Source organism: Synchiropus splendidus, chromosome 15 (assembly GCF_027744825.2).
Source record: "Synchiropus splendidus isolate RoL2022-P1 chromosome 15, RoL_Sspl_1.0, whole genome shotgun sequence".
Classification (NCBI taxonomy): Eukaryota; Metazoa; Chordata; class Actinopteri; order Syngnathiformes; family Callionymidae; genus Synchiropus; species Synchiropus splendidus.
The window spans coordinates 2,311,346-2,332,781 of NC_071348.1; the positions used below are offsets into that span (position 1 = coordinate 2,311,346).

The 21,436-nt window shown below is 53.4% G+C and overlaps 2 protein-coding genes across 4 annotated transcripts in view; one reads left to right on the forward strand and one right to left on the reverse strand.

Moving 5' to 3' along the window:
* itga8 (integrin, alpha 8) overlaps positions 1 to 12,594 on the forward strand; it is a 25,741-nt gene extending 13,147 nt beyond the window's left edge. Inside the window, exons 13-30 of the mRNA XM_053887006.1 lie at positions 788 to 985; positions 4,286 to 4,331; positions 4,399 to 4,506; positions 5,532 to 5,587; positions 5,671 to 5,828; positions 5,898 to 6,029; positions 6,311 to 6,378; positions 6,820 to 6,967; positions 7,350 to 7,442; positions 8,362 to 8,441; positions 8,672 to 8,752; positions 9,716 to 9,821; positions 10,211 to 10,369; positions 10,713 to 10,826; positions 10,895 to 11,008; positions 11,080 to 11,181; positions 11,325 to 11,447; positions 11,510 to 12,594. Coding sequence (XP_053742981.1) covers positions 788 to 985; positions 4,286 to 4,331; positions 4,399 to 4,506; positions 5,532 to 5,587; positions 5,671 to 5,828; positions 5,898 to 6,029; positions 6,311 to 6,378; positions 6,820 to 6,967; positions 7,350 to 7,442; positions 8,362 to 8,441; positions 8,672 to 8,752; positions 9,716 to 9,821; positions 10,211 to 10,369; positions 10,713 to 10,826; positions 10,895 to 11,008; positions 11,080 to 11,181; positions 11,325 to 11,447; positions 11,510 to 11,599 — 1,976 coding nt within the window. The 3' untranslated portion in view covers positions 11,600 to 12,594. The remainder of the gene's footprint in view (positions 1 to 787; positions 986 to 4,285; positions 4,332 to 4,398; positions 4,507 to 5,531; positions 5,588 to 5,670; positions 5,829 to 5,897; positions 6,030 to 6,310; positions 6,379 to 6,819; positions 6,968 to 7,349; positions 7,443 to 8,361; positions 8,442 to 8,671; positions 8,753 to 9,715; positions 9,822 to 10,210; positions 10,370 to 10,712; positions 10,827 to 10,894; positions 11,009 to 11,079; positions 11,182 to 11,324; positions 11,448 to 11,509) is intronic.
* On the reverse strand, positions 12,507 to 19,785 carry LOC128771574 (ataxin-1-like). Of its 3 annotated transcripts, none has more exons than XM_053887007.1 (3): positions 19,560 to 19,785; positions 16,182 to 18,053; positions 12,507 to 15,965 (listed from the first exon to the last, which is right to left on the reverse strand). In XM_053887007.1, exons 2-3 carry the CDS (start codon positions 17,871 to 17,873, stop codon positions 15,375 to 15,377), a joined length of 2,283 nt encoding a protein of 760 aa, XP_053742982.1. In that variant the 5' UTR covers positions 17,874 to 18,053; positions 19,560 to 19,785; the 3' UTR covers positions 12,507 to 15,374. The 3 variants fall into 3 exon arrangements, with proteins under 3 accessions (XP_053742982.1, XP_053742984.1, XP_053742983.1); XM_053887009.1 differs by lacking the exon at positions 19,560 to 19,785 and adding an exon at positions 19,048 to 19,480; XM_053887008.1 differs by lacking the exon at positions 19,560 to 19,785 and adding an exon at positions 18,865 to 19,023.
* Between the last annotated feature and the right edge of the window lie 1,651 nt (positions 19,786 to 21,436).

Sequence of the window (21,436 nt, forward strand, 5' to 3'; positions counted from 1 at the left end):
TCGCTGCTCTGCGTGGAATGTTTCTTTAGTGTAAACGGGCTGAGATTAGACCTAAGTTGGGGATCAGGTTGAGCTCAGAGAAAATTGATGGGGAGACAGAGTTCAACACAACAATGACTTCCTGGAATCTGGCCATAGCCGCAAGCATGCCAGGAAATCAAACAAGCAGAGACGGCAGGAAGTGGCTCGCAGCCACTCAGTCTTCCCCACTGGCAGCAGTGTAGTGCGCTAACATGGAGACGTCTCCTGTGTCTGACGTGATGAGCCTGAGACCAAACATCTGACCAAGAGAGCGACTCGCCTTAGATCTGCACTATTTGATGAGTGAGACCCTGCAGCCAGGCTCCTGTCACTGTTATTAACAAGTATCACAGCCACCTCTTCTTCACTTGTATATATTGTTTGACGTCGGCTGGTATATCTCGGCTGGTGCTTCTAAACTTCCCCTCCAGGTCAGTGGAACCTGCGGGCCGAGCCTGGACACTGGCCAGTTCACAGTCTCAGAACCTCGTCAGAAGTATTTATTCTTGTGTCTCTCTGGAAAGCTGCCTCGACCCTGGAGTATTTACCTGCGAGAGCTTGAACTGTTCAGTGAGCAGCAAAGATGATCGGAGGTGGACCGTGACCCTGCCCGGTGGCTTCCACTCGAGCCAGAATGTATCCCACAGGAATCACGCCTGCAGAGCCAAACTGGACTGAAAGCTTCCTTCATTCCTCGCCGTGTGTTTTCCTCCTGCAGGAGCTTCTTGCAGCTGATTGGTAAACCAGGTGTGCTTCTCTGTCTCAGACGTGGCGGTGGGCTGTCCTTTCGCTGGAGAAGATGGTGGGGGAAGAGTGTTGATCTTCAACGGCAACAGAGACATCACGTCCCGTGGCCTGACGCTGAGCCAGGAGCTTAGAGGCACGGCCACCCCCAGCAGCAGCCTACCTGGCTTCGGCTTCACTCTCAGAGGAGGCCAGGACCTGGACCGCAACCAGTACCCTGGTAAGAAGCTGCTCCTGTTTCATCCTCCTGTTTTTCTAATTCCTGACCCTCTCTCCTCCGCTGCCCTCACCTTGTTGTTTCCCCTCATCTTCTCTGCTAAACTCATCAGTCGGGGGTAAGGACGCCGGTGCCAGGAACTTTTCTGCCAAATCAGTTCCACAGAGATTCACAGAAGTCGGGAAAAACATGAGATTGAGGGAAGAGAGTACAATAATAATAAGGTTTGAGGCTCCGTCCATATTCCTTAGTCTGGAGGAATCCAAACAAGGCTCGCTCAGATTACAGTGAGAAAACCAGACCCCTGACCATTGAAACCGTAGTCCCCCTCAGGAACATAGTTAGTGTTTTCAGAGTGGGACTGTTGCTAGGGAGCAGCGCTATGCTCTGAAAACGCTGTTCTTCCCTGCTTGTTTGGTCATTTCAGACACAGAGTCACTTCAGCTCACAGTGTTGAATGGCTCAAGTCTCTCTCCACACCACAGCTAAACAGAGTGGGTCCACACAGACTGGCCAGCGTGAGGTTAGGGTTCACCTGGGGGCGTGTGAGGCCGGCGACGGTGATCTGGCTCCTCCCTCCACGCCGTGCAGCTGGAGTGTGAGCCTCTCCCAGATGACTGAGCTTGGGATGACTGTAGAGTGTTGGCTGTGTTTGCTGCCCTCCAGGCCTCAGCTCCCCCAGTCCCCCCACAGAATAGTGTGAAACCCTTTTCCAGGCGGGAAGTATGGCGAACAGAGCTACAGGTTTTTGGGGGGTGAACATGGTGAGCACACACGTGCAGGGAGCCTGCTGTGTCGCTGCCATCTGTCATCAAAGAGCTGGCTGCCTGAAGTGCGTCGCTAGGATAGTAAAGTCTCGCGGTTCAAAGGCTCCGGGGTTGTTTGATCCACATTATGGAGTCTGTTAAGTCTGTCCAGGTCATGTGACTGCAGCAGCAGCACACGTCGGTCCAGCGTCTTGCGTGGGGGCAAGCCGCTGAGGTGTATTTTGTGTTTGTGTGTCATGTAATTGAGTTTTTATTTGGTGGATTTCAGGGCGGATTTGAGCCAGATGAGTGGGTGAAAGCAAATGACATGTGTGGGAGCTCACCCACCCTGAGGATCAGCCTTAATTAAAGGCGAAAATGCCACACAGGCAGGAGTGAAGGTCGGCCTCAGCTCTGTGGCAGGACCACTCACATTCCCTCAAGGTGCATTTCTGGTGCTGCCCAAGGGCAAGAGGTCAAAGGCCGACAGCAGTTTCCTTGTCACTTCATGGAGGCCTTTCACATGTGACTTGTGTGGCTTGTGTTTTATCTTGACAAAACACTGGACAGGAAATAGCTTCAACTGGGAAGTGAGAAGACGTGAGACGCAAGCAAAGTCCAGGCCATCTAAAGGCTACACTGGCAGATGATCGATGAGAGTCAGAGTCAAGGTGGCATGTTCCTCACCAGCCAGCAGTCGCACAGCACACGCTGCTGTGAGCCTGTGCTGGGGCCATGTGTTTGTGAAAACATAACAGGATTGTTACAGTGCTCCGTGGGGCTGGCAGCAGTTCCTGGAGCCATTCCTTATGACCGTGGTTTATGAACACATATTTTGAAAGTGCCTTTGTTTGGTTTTCAAGGTCAGTTCAGCTTTGACACCAAGAATTAAGCAGGTTGTGTGCCTCCATGGTGACACCCAGTTTTCCACTGGGTGCGATGGACCTTTGACCTTTCATCATCGTCCCGCCACCGACCCAGCAGTCGCAGCAGTCGCGGCAGACAACCAGTGACAACTTGACAGTCAGTCTAAACTCTGGATGGAGGTGGTGTTTTCACCGTCTGCCTGTGACTGGGAGTGGAGTGCGCTCGCCTGCCCAGCAGGGGCAGCACCACCTCTGCACGTGGTCAGCAGGTTGTTTGCTTCACACTCGAGCCTGAAGGTGAATCAAGTTGAAGGAGGCTGCTGGAGGATTGAGTTGTTTTTCATGAGCGAAGCAGCAGGATGGACAGAGAAACTCTCCGGGCCTGTCTGACTTCCTCCATCTGCGCCTGATGACTTGCACAGCTTTCCTGTAAAGCCTCCACCACACCTTCATCTGCTCTTTGCTGTAACTCTTCTTCTTGCAGGTTCTTGGCCTGAGCACACACACACAGTGACTGAGAGCACCCTGGGGGAGGGGACGGGGCTTAAATGTTTAATGTTGTGGTTCCAGGGGACTGGAGCCAGAGGTAGAAACAGACATGACTCTCTCAGATTCAATTAGTGCCCTTCTGCTTAAATATGCGCGAGAGGAGGCACGTGCAGAGCGACGGGAGGTTCAGTGTCCTGCAGCATGATGCCAGACTCACTTCTATGGATTTGTTATACAACTATCATCATCTCTTTTTATTCTCATTTGTGCCCCTTCCTTCTCTTATTCCTTATTCCTTCTATGTGATGATTGTTCATTGAAATAGTTGAACATTGGATTCACTTTTCAAGTTGACATTTACTGTGTTTACTGTGGTTGACTTGTGTGTTCACAGAATATTTGTTTGTAACAGTACCTTCTCTTTTTTGATCCATGATGTCTCCCTCCACCCCCCGCAAAAAAAACTGAAACGCTTGGATTGATAGAACTGAACGCCTTATTGAAATGATATGTTTTGCTGTATCTATTGGCCGTGCATTCTCAGTTAAGGTTTCTTTACTGTCGTGACTCTGGGTCATTCTCCACCAGGGCTCAGAACTTGCCCATGTTTCATCTGGAAGTGGTGGCTTGTATCCTTTAGGGCCTCTTCCATGTTGTTTTAATCAGAGCTGTGTGTGTGTTTGTGTGTGTGTGTGTTTGTCGGGGGGGCATGTTTTGTCATACTTGTGAGCACCAAGTCTCCTTCTTATGAGGACACTTTGGCCTGTCCTCACAAGGTTTAGAGGGTTAAAACCTCAGTAAAATTAGTTGTGGATGGTTAGGTGTAGGGGGAAGGGTGATGGCCAGGGGAGGTCCTCACAAGGATAGTGAAACAAACCTGTGTGTGTGTGTGTTCATGAGTAGGCCTCTCTGGTATGTGTCCCCTAACCACAGCCCATTAAGGCTCCACTCTATTTAAAGCTAGTGGAGCCAATTAAAAGTGTGTTGATCTGAAAAGCCCATGAAAACAAATGAAATCACTTATATAGCTGAGATCTGTTGCTGCTTACGCTCAGGAGTGGCTGCTCTGCCGCTCAGGCTTCTGGGAAACACTCCTGTGTGAGGCACTAAAGGCGTCCCGTAGACACCCGGCGGCTGCCACACGGACCACATGAAGGTGTGTGGCTGTTTTGAAATCTGTGCCTTTTGTGATCTCTGTGCAGATCTGATCGTGGGGTCGTTCGGCGCTGCCCAAGTGTCCGTGTACAGGTAACACTCAGAGGACACAACCCTCCCTGGTGCTCTCCTGCGCTGAAGTCCGATTTGTTGTTTGCAGGACACAAGCTGTGGTGTCTGTGGAGGCTGAAATAATTTTGACCCCAAGAATCCTGAACCCTGAAGACCGGCAGTGCCTCCTCCCACACGGCGATGTCAGGGTCAGCTGGTAAGAAATGCTGAAATGCTCAATCTTTTGGTTTTGCACTTTGGTCATGAGGGATTCTGGACTGAGAGAAGCGAAGGATGCTGGTGTCTTCCCTCCTTAGATGACCTCTGAGCTAGAGGGATGGTGTCCCCTCCTCAGCCAGGTGTTTGACATCAAGAGCCAGAGCCAGAGCCAGAGTGTCGAACTCACCTCTGACCTCTGACGTAGCTCTCCATCGCCACATGAAACACTTCAGTGGACCTGAACTAACTGACAGCACAGTTAACAAATCTCTTGACCTTCAGCAGTGTTAGGGTTAGCTGTGTCAGCCGCTGAGTCCTAGGTAGATCTTCAAGCTCAGCTGTCATTGCTGGAACTGCTCTTTAGCATCCAAGAATGTTCAAGCCAAGAGGAGCTGAATAGGAACCCCATATCACCCAGCGTGACCAATCCAGCACGGTCAGACAGTCACGAAGAGCCAGCGGCCTTTAGAGTTATTTTCATGACCTCTGACCCCACTCTCACTCACTAAGCTCATCTCCCACTGGGTTTTATTGGATGGGCGAACAAACAAAGCAAGGACAGCATGGCGATAGATATGAGCATGTGATGCAGATGTGCTGCTGCTGCTGTCAGGTCCTGGGACCTGCAGTGCTGGCTAATGAGGGACCCCCTCAACTGCAAGCTGGAGCTCCTTAAGTGGAGCAGGTGGTGGGGCCTTTGTACGTGACACTCAGTAATGATGTGTTGCGTTGAACTCCATCCAGGGCCATTTTCATGAGGCAGACACAAGGTGCCTATTAAGCCACACCCAGCACAACACATGAAGGCGCCTTGCTCCCATCGACACCTATTGAACACTCGCAGGGAGAGATTCCAAAATAGAACCCTGCGTTTTATTACGTGGCATGAGTCACATCTGTGTGACACACATGACGGAGGCAACACAGGATAGAGGCACCCATTCGGGTCTCAGCAGTGGTGCCCCAGCACATGTGCAGCAACAGTGCTTTCTCCTGACGCCAAGTATCTCCCTCCCTCCACAGCCTGAGGATGGATGTGTGTGCTGCAGTGAGCGGCGTGGCCATCCCCGGCTTGGCGGGTAAGAAGACGCTGCGCTGAAGGCTCAGGGATGTGACGGAGGCTGAAGAGCTGATGGAATCTGTGCAAATATCTATGCTTCAGACCTGAGAGCGGATCTCCATTTGGATTGGTCGAAAGGCATCAGGGGAGGGATCAGAAGAGTTTTGTTCCTGGAGTCCCAGCAGCCTCAGCACACCGGGATCCTCCGACTGGGCCAGAGTCGTCCTCGCGGCTGTCTGAGCTACAAGATTTACCTGAGAGTGAGCCCTTTGGCAAAGGCAGCATCAGCACGCTGCGCCAGGTTTCCAACCTGCCTTTCATTCTTGCAGGAAGAAGACGAGTTCAGGGACAAGTTGACGCCGATCTCTGTGGTGCTCAACTACAGCTTGGCCACGCCCACTGAGGGCCAGACGATCCCGCCGGTACTCAACTACTTCAGTCGCACGTTTCTGCAGGAACATGTGAGTTTGTTCTTCTCGGGCATCCTACTCATGACACCACTCACTTCCTGTCGTCCACGAGATGGAAGAAGAGAAGAGAATGGCAGGAAAGTCGTGAGGAACGTAACGGGTAATGGACGGAGCTGAGCAAACTTGGCAGCGAAGACCAGAGTGAAGAGAGCAGATGTTTTTGTGCTTGTTATCAAGACTCGCCCGACGCTTGGACGGAGTTTGGCCGACATTTGGCTGGATTGTGCTGCTGATGATGATGATGATGATGACAATAATCTTCCTCCCCTCAGGCCTACATCCTTCTCAACTGTGGAGACGACAACATCTGCATCCCTGACCTCCAGCTCTCTGCCAGCATGTAAGGGTGACCCCACCACGCCCACTGACCTCACCCTGTAAACACCACAAACACAGCGAGTGTATCTGCTGCCCCTCACTCCATGAGAGACTTTGCACTCAAATTCTCTTTGTGCGTGTGAGTGCGTGAGCTTGTTCGCAATAGTGTTTCCAGCTGTACCATATCACCATGGCAGCCTTGCCCAAACATCCCGTCACTCTTCTCACTGACTCACACGCAGGGCTACACGCACTCACTCGCACAGCAGGTCAAGGACACCATGCTGCAGCTCACTCAGCGGTGTCAAACTCATGGCCTGGGAGCCAAATCTGGCCTCCAAATGCGTTTAGTGAAGATAAACTGTCACGGGACATGAGCGTCAGAACCTGATGTGTCTCTGAGTCACCACTGTGCTTCAGGAATTTCCTTCAAACCGATGCCTCTTTCTTTCCACTCGCACAGGGATCGATCCGAAGTGGTGATCGGAGATGACAACCTGGTCATGCTGACCGTCAGCGCCGTCAATCGTGGCGAGGGAGCCTACGAAACTGAGCTGCACGCCCTCATACCGCCGGAGGCCGACTACATCGGTGTGGAGAGGAGAGTGGAGGTAAGCAGATGGCTGCACCCTGGTCTCATTGTCGGCAAGTGAGAAGGGGAAGGGAGCAATTTGTGTCCTGTTGTGTCTTTGTTTGTGTGTGTTTGCTGGTGGTGACGGCGGCTATTGCTTTACTGGCAACCGCCAAAAACCCTTATCACCAGCTGCATTAGGGAGCGCGGAAATGGAGGGGCTCAACTGCAGCCCGTCTGTGTGCGTGCGCGCGCTCATGTGCGTGTGTAATGGAGCAGTTTGATTGATGAGGCTGTCACTGTCTGAGCGTTCGCCACTCTTGCCCTGCTCCCTCACGGAGGTGACCTCCCTTCGTCTTCTGGCTGTCCCCCGCATGTCATCACACAGTCTCACCCACCGTGTCTTTGTGCTCCTGTTGCAGTCTCTGTCTCAGCTGAACTGCGAGTACAAGATGGTGAACGAGTCCAGGATGGTGGTATGCGATTTGGGGAATCCCATGGTGGCTGAAACACAGGTTTGTTCCCACTCTCCGCAGCTCTTTGGCCTGAGTTCCGCAGGAGCATCACTTCGACCCAAATTCCTCGGACTGACACCCACCACTCTGGTGTGTGTAGGTGTGTGTGTCGTCATCCATCAACGCTCGAGGGAAGCCGCGGCTTTGCAGAGAACAGTGTGGCCGTTTCCTGCATGAAACAGAGTGGTGTTGTTCTGCAAGGCGGCGACATTAGATGTTGTGCCCGAGGTGTTGATGCCAGCGCGACTTCTGAAGACGATGGCTACACTTGTGTGGACGCACTGTCCAGAAGAGCGTGGTTAACTCCAGCTCTTTGGAGGAATCCACAGGCTTAATATAGCTTAGCTCGAGCCTCACTGGAGAGCAGCTCAGCTCTCTGCCATCATGAGTCCAGGGAGAACTTGCTTGGACTGGTTATCTTCTGTTCCCTCAGATCAATGCTCTGCTCTGGAGCTTCACGTCTCGCTGCCTCCGTTGTGATGCAAACACACATCAGATAAATGACCTTTCATCATCTCTTCTGACACTCTGTCAGTCATGCCCTGCAGTGACTTCTTCACTTCCATCTTCCTGGTTCCTCATGAAGGCATCCAGAGCTTGAATTACGCAGCCTCCCTGCACCCGCCATGTGTTTGACCTGTTCATGCCTGAAGTTCACGTGCTGGAGAGCACATGTGCGACCACACTGTCGTGTGCTGCTGAGCCCATGTGTTTTCGGTTAGTCAGAAGGACCAGGGATTTAAGAAGGACAACAAGCTCAGACGTGGCAGCCTGGAGTGTGTCAGATCTCTCAGCGATGTCAATGTACATAACCCTGATCTTCTGCCCGTGTCGGCGCTAACAGGGGGTTTCCTGCCCAGCGCTTTGATGTCCAGACATCTCCAGTCGCCTGCCTCTGACTTTGATCTTCTCTCTCCAGCTCGCTGTGGGTTTGAGGTTCTCTGTGCAGCGGCTAGAAGATGCTGGACCCAAGATAAGCTTTGAGCTGCAGATCCACAGGTGACACATCCTCTCGAGCACTCACTGCACTGTCCCATACAAACACAGAACAAGTGGTGTAAATAGGTGGTCTGACTGTCTGTCCTCGCCACGCCGCCGGCTGCGGTTCCATGAAAATAACCGCAGAGACAGAGGAGACAAGCTCCAGACAATAGCTCCAGTGTTGATATCTGGTCCTCCCACTCAGACAGTTCCTCCTCAGATGAGTTCACATGTGATTTTCTCTGCAGCTCCAACAAGGATAACGCCGCGAGCAACCTGGTCACCCTCAACCTGGCCGTCACTGCTCACGCTCAGCTGAGTTTACGGGGGTGAGTGAGTGTGTTGTCTGTCTGGTTCAAATATTGACACGACCCCAATCTGGCCTGATTAGACGCATGAGGGACACCTGACCCTCTGGCGAGGTGCTGGACCCCAACTGTCCGGCGCCACACACACACACACAGAAGCCAGCAGAGATGCAGGTGGTCCTGCGGCAGGATTTTGCTCGATGAGCTTGGTTTTCCCGACAGATCGTGGTGCATGGAGTTGCCTGGTGTCCTCAAGTGGTGCCTCAGGAGGCAGAAAGATTGAGGCGTCAAACTGTAGTTCTTTGGGTGTAAAAACAAAGATATCCTGGATGAGAGGAATGAACTCCACCTCAGCCGTGTGAGAGACTCCGTCCGACCGTCTGTCCGTCAGGGGGGTCTGCATTCAAGGACCCAGAAGCTCCTGACAAAGGTTGAAGACTGTACAGTGATGGTGACTCAAACAGGAGAGCAGCGTTCATCTTCCTTCATTGGTCCTCAACCCTCAAAAATCCTATTCTGAGCCGCAAGTTTTAGGACCTCCCTTTATTTCGACTTGTCATTCTAATTCAAATTAATTTGGAGGTATCATTAAATTTAGAAAATTTAGAAAAACACTGGAAAAACTTTTTTTTTATAAAAAAGTCCACAAACATCCTCATCGTTTTCACATTTTTCCACATAATGATACATGTTCACATTATTAAAAGATATGGAATAATAATGAATGCAAAGGCTTAAATAATATGATCATATACAGTAGGTCATCAGATCAGAGTCAATTCAGTCTGTGAAGAAGGTTGTCTGCTGGTGTCAGTATTCAGTGACACAGTATCAACACAGTGTGTCATTGTGTCGTCTTTCACGTGGTCCTGTGGTCAGCTGAGCCAGAGCAGTGTCTTGAAATGAAGGCTCATGAATTCAGCCGTCAGAGCTGCTGGTGTTCACCTTGTGATCTCCTGGTGTCTGACTTGCTGCTCTCCGCAGGGTGTCCCACCCCTCTCAGGTGGTGCTGCCATTCCCACGCTGGGAGCCCAGAGACAAACCTGTCAAAGAGGACGACGTGGGGCCACAAGTGACGCACATCTACGAGGTAAGCCGCGCCACCGTCGGTCACCCCGGAGGTGCACACGCAGATCAGGGGCGTCTGCAGACCTGTGTGTCATGGGCGCAGTGGCGTCCTGCAGCTGATAATGATTTTCTTTAGCAGCTGCTCTTGGTTAGCAGGGGCAGAATTCCTGCCCGCCGGCTTTGGGAGCACGTCCTGTTTTCAAGACTGGGCTCAGCGTTAATGACCGTGTGTCTGCGTGAGAGAAAAGCTTGTCGCGTCTGTTGAATTGATGGTCCATTTGTCATCGTTTGAATGGCGCCTGACAAGCCAGGTGTTCCAGCTTTAGCTGAAATCATCTCGGGGAAGACAGGTGCTGCGGGTCATCACCTTCTCCTCGCCGCTCACCCAACCCCCCCCCTCTGTGCTGGCAGCTCCATAACTCCGGTCCCAGCAGCATAGGAGAAGCTGAGCTGTTGGTGGGCTGGCCATCTCGCTTTCGTGATGAAGACCTGCTGTATGCCATGGAGCTCCTCACCGATGGACCCATTCACTGTCAGACCAACACCAGCCTCAATCCACTAGGCCTTCAGGTAACACTAACACATGGGAGGTGTTTTTTTCTAAAAGATAGAGGGGAGAACAAGCTCCAATAGAAGAGGGCTGGTCGTGTCGCAACCACCGGGAATGAGGGAAGTCTGGAGAGAGAGAAAGTCAGAAGATGCCCCATGAACTTGTGTTACCTGGGAAGCAACTGAGGAATGAACAGAAAGGAGCTTGAGATTTTTGAGCTGAGATGAAGAGCATGTGGAGTGGTGAGCTTGGCAGCAGAAGCTGTGTTGTGCAGGAGGGGCCAGACGCCCCCTGCTGGCCTTTGATCCCTCACCCACTGTAGATGGATGTCCAGTCACCATCCTCTCCGCTCCTCTCCGTCAGGTGACATCTGTCCAGGACACACCAGAGTTGCTGGGCTTCTTGCGGAACAGCAGCACGGGCCTTCGGCGCCACCGGCGAGCTGTTGGTGCGCCGAGCTCCGGCGGGAAAACTTTGGTGAGTCTCACACTGCAGGTCCATGTGTGGCCTGGCTTGGTCACGGTCTTTTCCCTGTCGATGCGTAGAACTGCACCAACATCTCCTGCCTGAGGATCACGTGTCTCGTGGGGCGACTCCAGCGTGGACAAAGCGCGGTCATCAAAATCCGCTCCCGGCTCTGGGCCCACACCTTCCTGCAGGTCGCTGCTCACAGCTCGTGTGAAGAGGTTGTGGTTTTGCTGTGCGTCACACCTATGTTTGCCTCTCGCAGCGACGGAACGACCCCTACATCCTCAACTCCACCGTGTCTTTGGCGGTGACGTCCATGCCGTACCGCGTCCAGCCTCGGGCCCTGCCACACCACTCCACCTCCGTGAGAGTCTTTTATCAAGTCGTCCCTCGAAACAGCTAAGCTAACAGTGACGCGGCGGGAGGCTTTACTAGCCTCTTCTCCATCATGCGTTCATCCACGTCCGCACTCGCTCTTCCAACGCTTGCTCTGATTGTCTTGTGCAGATGGGGACTCTGGTGTTATGGGGAACCCCAGACGTGTCGTTCGCCGTCCCACTCTGGGTCATCATCCTGGCCATCCTCCTGGGCCTGCTGGTTCTGGCCATGCTAACACTAGCCATGTGGAAGGTAGCAGCCCAGGAAAACAGGCCCAGATCGTGCGCTTGACTGACACGTCAATGTCTCTTCAGTGTGGCTTCTTCGACCGGGCGCGGCCCCCGGCCGACGACGACATCTCCGATCAGGAGCAGCTGACGTGCAACCGCGCCGGGGACGCGTGAACTCGGCGAGGGACGAGCGCCGTCTTGGCCCCGCAGAGCAGGTCTGTCAGCCGCCTTCGCCGGAGTGAATCCACCACACTGGAGGCGTCGTTTCTGCGCCAACTGAGGAGCGAATTCACCGCCGAAGTGGGACATGTGCACGCCATGTAAAGACAAAACCGAACGCACGTGTTGTGCTCCAGCTTTGCGAGGACGCCGCAAACAAAAAGACTTAGTTGTTCCTGTTCTGAAGATTGTTCCCTTGCAAAATAGGCACAACCACATGTGCTCTTTACGGTGCGTGCGTGTGCGCGCGCGCGCGCGTGTCTGTCCTCACACGGGGAGAGAGAGACACCACTGTCTGTGTCTGCTCAGAAAAGCCACAACTCAACGTGTGAATTGATGAAGGAAGGTGCAATACTTGGGCGTGTGATACTGGAGCTTGTTTACACTGGCATTGTTTTATTCGAGTGGAACATGTATGTATGTATGTATATAGTGTGGGAGTGCCCGCCAATGAGCTTCTCCCAGGAGGACGTTCCTAACTTATTGCCTGCACAGCTGGTCGAAGCGTCACGGATGAAGGAATTACCCTGCACTTCAAGGAGTTTAAATTTGGATTGGTGTGGAAATAAACGGCTCAAGGTCTGTGTGTCGACGAGAGAACTGTGGCGGACGGACGCGGTGGAACGCAGAGGAACTCTGGCGCCCTCCAGTGGTGAGGTTTTCAAAGTGCATGGTCGCGTGTATGACGTGAACGCGTTGGGTTAGATTAGATTAGATGTTGAAATTATAACCCTGCGGTCATTTGTTCATCATGATCCACCTACAGACGTGGAGCACCATGACTGGAGCTACTTCAACTCGTTTGCAAGCTGATAGTCAAACTGCATGAGAGCCTGCACCCCCAAGTCAGTGTGGGTGAAGAAGAGAGTGCAGGCAGGGTGAGTCAGAAGCAGGACTGCCATGATGCGCGTGGGGAGTCAGACGAGTCGGAGAGCTTGTCCTGCGCAGAAATGAGGCGAGCAGAAGAGGATTCGCCACGAGTCTTTATTTTTTTTATGGAGATAGATTTCCTTCATCAAATGGAGACCATTGAGAACAAAGCTGTGGCAGAGACTGGGATGACATTCTTCACATTTTCCAGGTGGTGTTTATGTCCGGGGTTGATCAGCAGAGGCTGGAAATGTGGACTGGAAACACGGCCTCTGAAAGGCTCCTGCTCCACACTGAGTGACAGCACTTTACCAGAAGCGGGGTGCTTCATTCTGACATACAACTCAACCTTTTCACGGCACTAGTCCGTCAGGAAGACGCGCATCTGCTGGGTGTTAATAACTGAATAAAGCGCAGTTCCCAGCATAAACACGAGAATGTATTGGACAATAGTAGCAGAGCGTTTTCCTATCTCGCGCCCATCTTCCGTCGCCATGACTACAAGCGACGTGACCAGTTGAAGCGTTAATAGCAAAGCAGCTTAGCTTCTGCGAGTGCTGTGGGGCGTTCAAGGACTGCTCAGGAGATCCGAGGGAGTTTTGTATGACGTGGTGTTTAGAAACACTTTTAAGTAAACACGAGCTTTAAGTAAATCGTTTGTTAACAGAAGTAAAGCTTGACAATCAACCTATTAGAATCTTTAATACAACATTTCACCATGTTAGTGACGTTTAATAGAGACAGTTCAGTTCTTTTATAAACCCACAGTTCGTACAAGAGTCTCCAAGTGTTTACTGGAGGGAGGGACCGATGTGGGGAAATTCAATAATGCGTTGAGGGACACTTTAACAAAGACACACACACCACAAACGCGTGACGTATTCCTATTTGTTTGTGTCAGTCTTCACCTGAAAGAAGAACAAATGGCCGCTGTTTTCTCCTTCATTTCGGATTCTGAACTGCGATCGATATATGGCTTTGTTAGTAATATTCGCTGCACCAATCTTTAAGTTAAGAATTCCTTCTAACTCTGGCCTGGAATATTGATCTAGTACTGTACATCTTCTTTCCTCGTGTGGAAAAACAGGCCACCAGATCGATGTGACGTGAAGGTCGTACCCACTCTGATGGTGGGAGAACAGTCGCAGGGCCGTCGCACAGTAGCGGACAGGACAACAGTCTGGCTTTACAAAAGTGGTGACAGGAGATATAAAAGGTGGATGGTTTTTACAGTGCTCATGTCACAGCAGTGCCTCAGTCCCAAAAGCTCCATCCCAGTCATGAACACCGGATCAACACCAGAGGAGACGGAACGCATGTCGGGCCACCGGGTGGATAAGTGAATGGAATGGTGGAGAAGGAGGAAGTGCTTCTGCACGTACAGTACGTACAATCGGCTACATTACAGGTGAGAATATCTATAAACACGCTGTACACACTCCAGGATACAGTTTACTGTACAAGCTCAGCTCTATCCATCGCTCTCTCAATAGTAACTCTATGGGAAAAATAAAGTAGGGAGACTCTCACCCGTCTGCTTTCCCTGCCCGGAAGGCTTTCTCTCAGTCATGTGACACGCACACCACCGTCCTGCCGGACACTCAAAGTGCTGCTGTTTACAATGCGCACACGCGCGCACTCACACACACACACACACACACTCTGTTCCTGAGTATGAACTGGAGCGTTACTTGTTTGTACTTATCTGTAACAATGCAACTCAAACCTGCTGAAGTGGAAACGTTGTTCAGAGTGAAGGTGACAGTGAACGCCGCGGAAAGACAGGCCTCAACCCCAGAGAGCTGAAGCTGGATGCTGTACAGACGGCGGGTCCAAACCTGCCGCTGTGACTCGCTCACTCGCTGGTGAGATGGACGTCTAACACCGTCTACCATCTTCACACGGGCATCACAGCCGTGTCACACGTGGACAGCTTCACAGCTGCTGATCAAGTGAAAACAGGCCGACAATGCAGGCATCAACACCACCACACTCATGAGCCGACCTGTGACCGGTCAAGGATCAACGCTTTGGTCGGCTTCACATGGGCCCAGCATTTATGAGGGTGTTTCCAAGCTCATTCTGCGGGACAAGTCTGCGGCCAAGCTGCCCACGGCGGGGGAGCTTACGTAGCGGGCGGAACCTAAGCTTTCCTTTTCACTTGAATGGAGCCGAGTGCTGCTGCTGTTCCAGAAGCCAGTCAGTGCCAATGCTGGTCGTTGATAAGGCATCTGTTCCCTAATATGTTCCCTATAGTGTAGAAAGTTTCCAGTGGAAGGTACTGAAAAGGCTGAGACTCTCAGACTGGAATTATAGTTTGACAAAATTTCATAGAAAGATTCATGCTGGGCGTTGCAGCATGGAGGAGCAGGTCATGTGACACTCGGTCAAGTTAAATAATAGGAATCTGTAAATGTGCAACTGTAGCCACACACACACACACATATATATTGCCAGGATTGTGGAACGATTCTCATGCACCTTCCCTTCACAGGGGCCCACAGAACAAGTCAAGTGGTTTACATTCAGACTGCAGCCCCCTCAAGTCACACTGAGACTCACGGAGGTCCGTGGAACACATGTAGGTTATCGTGAACTCCATGACTTTGAGGGGCGCAGCCCACTGTCGTGCTCTCTCTCTGTGTGAGGTCACACCGCGTCTGACGTCTCTCTGCCTGCTGACCTCTGCAGCTCATACCTGGTGACCGACACAATGGACTCCTCCGGTGTTGGGCTGCTGCCGTTTGCCGACAGCACCAAGTGCTTACATCTTCAACGCGACACTGCCGCAGCAGACAGGTGGAAGAGGAGAGACTGATGTACATATCTGACCTAGGTCTGGGTAGAGGCGGAGGAGAGTTCAACAGTTCCCGGCACTGGAGTGGCCCTCGATGGTGATTTTGACCTCCTGAGGGATGATCATGGGTTTGGGAAGAGACAGAGGTGGTTCTCCCTCGGCCTTCTCTGCCTGGTCTCGCTCGGGAGCGGACCAGCGTCTCTTGCGAACTCTGTCCAGACCAGACTGGGTTTTGTCCAGAGAGTCTCGTCTGGCCTCACCAGCTCCGACGCCAGCCAGCGCAGACCCTGCTGCAGGACTGTCTTGGCCAGGTCCCGAACTAGTCCTTAGTCCAGGCAGTTGTCTGGATCCGGGTCCCGACGCTGGCTCTTTCTCTGGCCCACAGACACAGTGGGGCTTGTTGCTGGGCCTCATGTGGGTCCTTAGAGCAGTTTCCATGTTGTGACAGGCATCAGAGAGCTTGGTCCCCAGAGAGTGACTGTCTGTGACGGCGCCGTTCCTTAGACCCCGCAGGGTGAGCGACACACACACGTCTCCCACACACAGCTTGGCACAGGACAGCTCAAATAGCTGGGTGGTCCGGTCCGGGCAGCAGGATGACCACCCTTGTCCAAATACAAAAAAGGGGTACTCCACCAGCACCTCCACGCAGACCTGAGGAGGAACACACACACACACACTGAGAATCTCTTATTGGGACACTTGATTCTAGCTCAGTTAGCATGACCCCCACAAAAATCCTTTGGAGCCAGAAATGCATCACACACGAAGAGTAGAAATGTGCTTCAGTGCGGCTCAGCACATGGTGCTATGCTAACACTCACCTGGGGCACAGGACAGAGCCTATGGGGACCTACAGCTTGAACTTACCTGGGCTTTGAGCTCTCCGACAGAAAACTGTATGACCACAGCATTTGGACTTTGCCCGCTGTCAATCCGCTCGACCGTGCTGGAGTCAATCTTCAGCTCATTGCTGATCTCTGCGCTCTGAATAAAGTCCTCCGTCTTGAGATCTTCGACGCGCTTCAGCTCCCCATCAGCCAGCTGAATGATAGAGCCTCGCATAAAGAACGGAGGGAGCGCCACAGGGGGAGCCGGAGAGGAGACGGAGGAGGGAGCCTGGATGGACGCGGAGGTAGAGGTGGGGACAGAGGCCGGGGTTGGGGAGGGCGCTGACGCCACAGCTGGAGCTGAAGGCGGCGCCCTCCCATCCGGAGCCAGGGCCTCACACTTGGACAGCGCAGTGGCCAGGTAGGCATGAGGCATGGCTGTGGAGTTCTGAGGGGCCGTGGTAGCAGCCAGAGAGCTGACTGGGCCACTGACCTCTACTTCTGAGCTGTTGCTCGTGCTGGTGACAGGGAGCAGAAGGGACTGGCCACTTGGAATGACCAAGTGCTGAGGCAGCGCCGTGTGGTAGCTCAGAGCATGCTGACTCCCGCTGGTGATGTAGCCAATGATGGGTGGTAGACTGGAGGCCAGGTCTTCATGTGGAAGAGTGGTGTGGATGACGGTGTTAGGGGCGGCAGATTTGACCACTTCTGACGACGGTGGGTAGGTAAAGGAAGAGGTTCTTGCCACTGGTTTCCCCAGACAGATGCCCCCCTTCTCCGTATGGACTAAGGAAATCTTGTTTGAGGCCGGCTCCGGTTCAGCTCCATGGTTTGGCTGGGCCACCAGAACCAGAGACGTCTGGAGTCCTGAGGCGTTCTGGCCATAGTCCGCCGGCAAGAGGATGTGGCGCGCTTCATAGTTCTGTACTGGCTGAGGGTTTCCTGGCAGGCCTTTGGTGGGTTTGACAACTTCTAGCTCCCCGTTGAACGAGGCCTTGGCATGTCCGTCTGCTTTCTTTCCAGCAGATCCATCTGCATACTGAACGACTAGCTGGGAAGGAGCCAGGGTCAGAGTTTGAGGTATGACTGCGGCGTGGGGGTGGATCTGAAGGTGGCCTGCAGTTGATGTGACAGTCAGCGGCGCTCTGCCGTCCAAATGGATGTACTGGCTGGAGACTTGCGGGGAGTTTGGCAGCGAGACAGGTGCCAGTTCAGTCGGCGACAGCCCGATCTGAATCTGCTGCTCACCTTTGGCGGTGGGTGATATCAGGGCAGTCGAGTAACCGTCCAGTTGGGAGCGCTGTCCCGCTGCGGCAGAGCTGTTGGCGTTGCCAGAGATAATGTGAGAGGAGATGTAGCCAGCGTACGGCCCTGAGCTGATGAACTGCACATTTGGTCCCAGTTGGGCAAACTGGATGGTCCCGGCGTGCTGCTGGAGCGTGGCGGGGAACACAGTTGGGATGGAAGCCAGCGGAACCGTGGACAGAGGGGCAGCAGAAGACGTGACCACGGCGGAGATGGGACATCTCGGGCTTTCTGCGTCCCGGGACTTGCAGCGCTCGGTGGCTACACTTGCCAGCCAGGCCAGGTTCTCCGTGTGCGGGACAGGATCTGCTGCCACCACAGCCGGAGGTGTGGCAGCGGCGACCACAAGCGGCCGCTGCTCCAGGGCCAGGATCTCTCGCTTCTTCGGAGGCAGGCATCCATTGCTTCTCTCCTGGTTCGACTTCATTTTTCCTGTTTCACCAAGCGCTTCTCCGGTGTGTCAGTGGGGAAAGTTTGGATCTGTCCCAGCCTCTGCTCAGTGGAAAACAGCGACGTCAGAGTCACTCCAGCTCCCGGACTCAGCGCCACGCACTTCATGGGGAATCATCTCTGGTTTGGCTATTTCTTCAATGGAGTCAGCCACGGTCTGAGGACACAGACACAAGTCAAACTTAGCACTATGTACATGTATGCGCATGTGTGACATCTGAGAGTGGAACATCATTTGTGGTGCTTTGTTGCTGCTTTCCTCCTAAACCTTAGTCGAGCAGTGGGCGTCACTGGCTCCTGAGGAATGGACTGAGCTTTCTAGTGCTCCTTCTTCACGGCCTAAGGCTGTTGAGCATTCTGCTAGTGAAACCACAGGAAAGTCCGTCCACAGTTAGGTCAACTGCTGGTGGGTGGCTCTCCTCAGCACCGAGGTCCGGGAACCTTTTATTGATAAAGCTGTAATGCTACCTGTCACACACACACACACCTTGCTTCATTCAGCTTCTTTGACTGTCAAACTGAATGAGTGTGTACTGTGATGGCAGCCTCAGACGGTTACATATGGAGAAGGGGCGGGAAAATGGAAGGCGACCTTGGTGTCCGTCTATTTACAGGGATCTTAACGTAATGAAGGCGCTGGCAAGGTCACCGCTTTCAAGGCGCCAAAAAGATGTAACAAAGGATGAGCCAGGCTGAGCAGTGGTGGCACAGGAGCGATGATCGGACGACACAACAGGAGGGAGGAAAGCAAAGGGATGTGGGGGGGAGACGAAGATTTGGGGTGAGAGTCAGAGAGAGAGAGAGGAGGGTGAGCTCTGTCTCTCCTGACCCACATTGAGCAGCGCCTGCAGCATCACAGTGCTACAGCCCCCGCCACACACACAGACACACACACACAGAGCGAGAGATCCTCCATCATCATCATCATCATCAGCAGCAGCAGCACAGTCGCTGCAACAGCCACCCACCTCACTCAGCAGCACCGTGTCAGCGCTGTCATGACATCACATCCCAGTCTCGCAGCAGCTGTGGAGGACAAAGCCACTGAACAAGCCAAACACCAGGCGTCTCTCCTCACATGACCTGAACGTGCGCACGCAGCTCACGCACCGGGCTCGGGGCTAAAATGTGACGGAAGGACGGACTCACACCTCTGGCCACGGGCTGAGCGGGTGAACGGGGCACAGCATCGCCGCACATCGAATCCCGTGCCAAGCTCAAATAACGGTGAAGACCTTCAGGTGTCATCTCCGTGTCTCTGACGGTCGTCACGTGCACCAGATCCGCGGGGTGAGGGCAGCAGCAGTCCATACACAACCTTGTCCGAAACGGCACTCTCTGAATAGAGAATGATCTGAGCCGTTGTTATTCCGCCCCAACAGAGACGCGTTCACGCTGAGGCAACAGCGAGAGGTGTCCCTTTAAGAGGCGGCCCCAGCGCGCGCTGGACTGGAGCAGACAGCGAGGACAGGCTGTTTGTCTTGACAAGTTCTGCATCCCATGCGAGCAGGGATGCAGAGGCGCAGGCAGGGAGCGCAGCCGAGCCGCATCCAGCTCTGCTCCGGGACCGCGGGAGGAGCGCAGCACGAAAATACTACGATGCAACGCTTCGCCCCCCGCCCCCTCCCTCCCTCCGCTGGTTAGAGAACTAAGAATAGCTCACCAGTTCCTCGGCAGCGACTGGCAGAGCATGGTCCTCAGCAGAAGCAGCAGAGAGCGTGTGTGCGAGTGTGTGTGCGCGCGCGCGCTGCAGACGCGGGTCCCGTCCTTCTGTCTTGGACCCGGGTGCGGGTGCGAGAGCTCCAGTCTCAGTCCTGCTCCAGCGTGTGTGTTATGCAAGGCCACCAGACCGACAGCTCCCTCTCTCTCTCTCTCTCGCTCTCTCCCTCCCCTCCCCTCCCCTCCTCTCAATACTCCAGCGACACGGCTCCTCCCCCAGCCAAGCCTCATCAGCGCATCAGGTATTCATTCAAAAAAACACAGGACTTGGCTCCCAGACTACGCTCACACGGAGAGAGGAAGGGAGGGAGGCAGGGAGGGAGGGCGGGAGCAGAGGCGCTGCTCAGAGACGCGGGCATCTTCAGGCTGAAGGACACGTGACGCGCAAGGATTAGAGCGCTCTGTGTGTGGAAGTCGGTCAGATGGAGATGATCAGAGAGAGTGACCTGCCTGCTCCCTCCGACCCCCAACACCACACACACACACACACACTCTACCTTTGGAGGGGAGGGGGCAGATGATGTAACTCCAGGTTTACTCCTGCGAAGATCCCTCTGGAGGAGGGGCTTCTGTCTGACTGACAGCGAGAAGATGGAAAGGGTTTGGTGTGTCCTGGTCCTCTGAAGGTAAACTAGCTAACCTAACTCTTCTGCCACCAGTCGCCTCCTCTGCTATGATGTTCTGCGCTCACCGCCAGTGACTCGGAGGAGAAGAGAAGCACTTCATGAACCCAGCAGCAGGTGAAGGATCTTCACCGTCTTGGCTGGAGCAAACATGTCAGGACATGTCACCCTCATACACACGGACCTGCTTCCACTGGACTGACACCAGTGGATGATGAAGGAGACGGAGGAGGAGGAGTGATAGTATGTGAAGGGGAACAGAACCTCAGTGGCCATATGCTCAGTGAAGATGGCGCAGTGAAGCAGTTGGAATAGTAACAGCTGTGGATCAACACAGAAGATGATGCAGTAGTACTGCGTAGTACCGCACTATCTCAGAGTGTTGGCAAAATGTGCCCCCCGAGGCCTTTGACAGTGACTGCATCAGTGCTTCAGGTTAGTCCCACTCTGAGAGGAACCAGGGCTGTGACTGGCCGTCTGAGCTGGAGGTGCATCAGTCCCGAGAGCCGTCGCTGCCGCGGCCTGCTCCACTTGGACGGGGAACAACATGCGCCGTCTACACGATGTGGGGAGAATGTGAAAGCCCTTGCTGCCATGGCAACAAGGCAGCTCCACAGTCTCCAGTCCCCATTAAGAAAGCTGGGTGGTAACGTGGCTGTAGCTCACTGGTGGTGGAGCATGACTCGCTGAAAGAGCCTATTGAAGAGCAGAGGATGCGTTGGCTCACCTCACACGGTGGGTTCACGCTCGTCCACCTGAGACGGGTCGGCCCGGCTCCACGGGCCCAGCCCTGTCAACTTACTGGAATGAAACGTGTGTTCTTCGGATGGCACAGCTGGGAGCGAATCGGAGTTCTCAGGACAGAAGTCACCTCCCGTCCTGATCCAGCTGAAAACTCACTCTTCACAATACAAACCTGTGACAGCTAGCTTCAAATGTACACCATGTTTGAAGACGTTCCTGCAGCCAAACTGGTCAAACAACTGAGAGGATTGACACGTGGAGTGAGTTATCCTTCCGGTCAACGGCAGAACAACAGGAAACGCCACCAGCCAGCTGCATCTGTAGGAAGGAGGGCCAGAGACAAGTCATTTAAAATACCTCTGTCTGGGCAGCAGGGGGCGACAGCTTGATATAAAACGACACCTTTTGGTGGTTATGAAATCAGGGTTTGTGCAACTCCACATCAAACTACCAG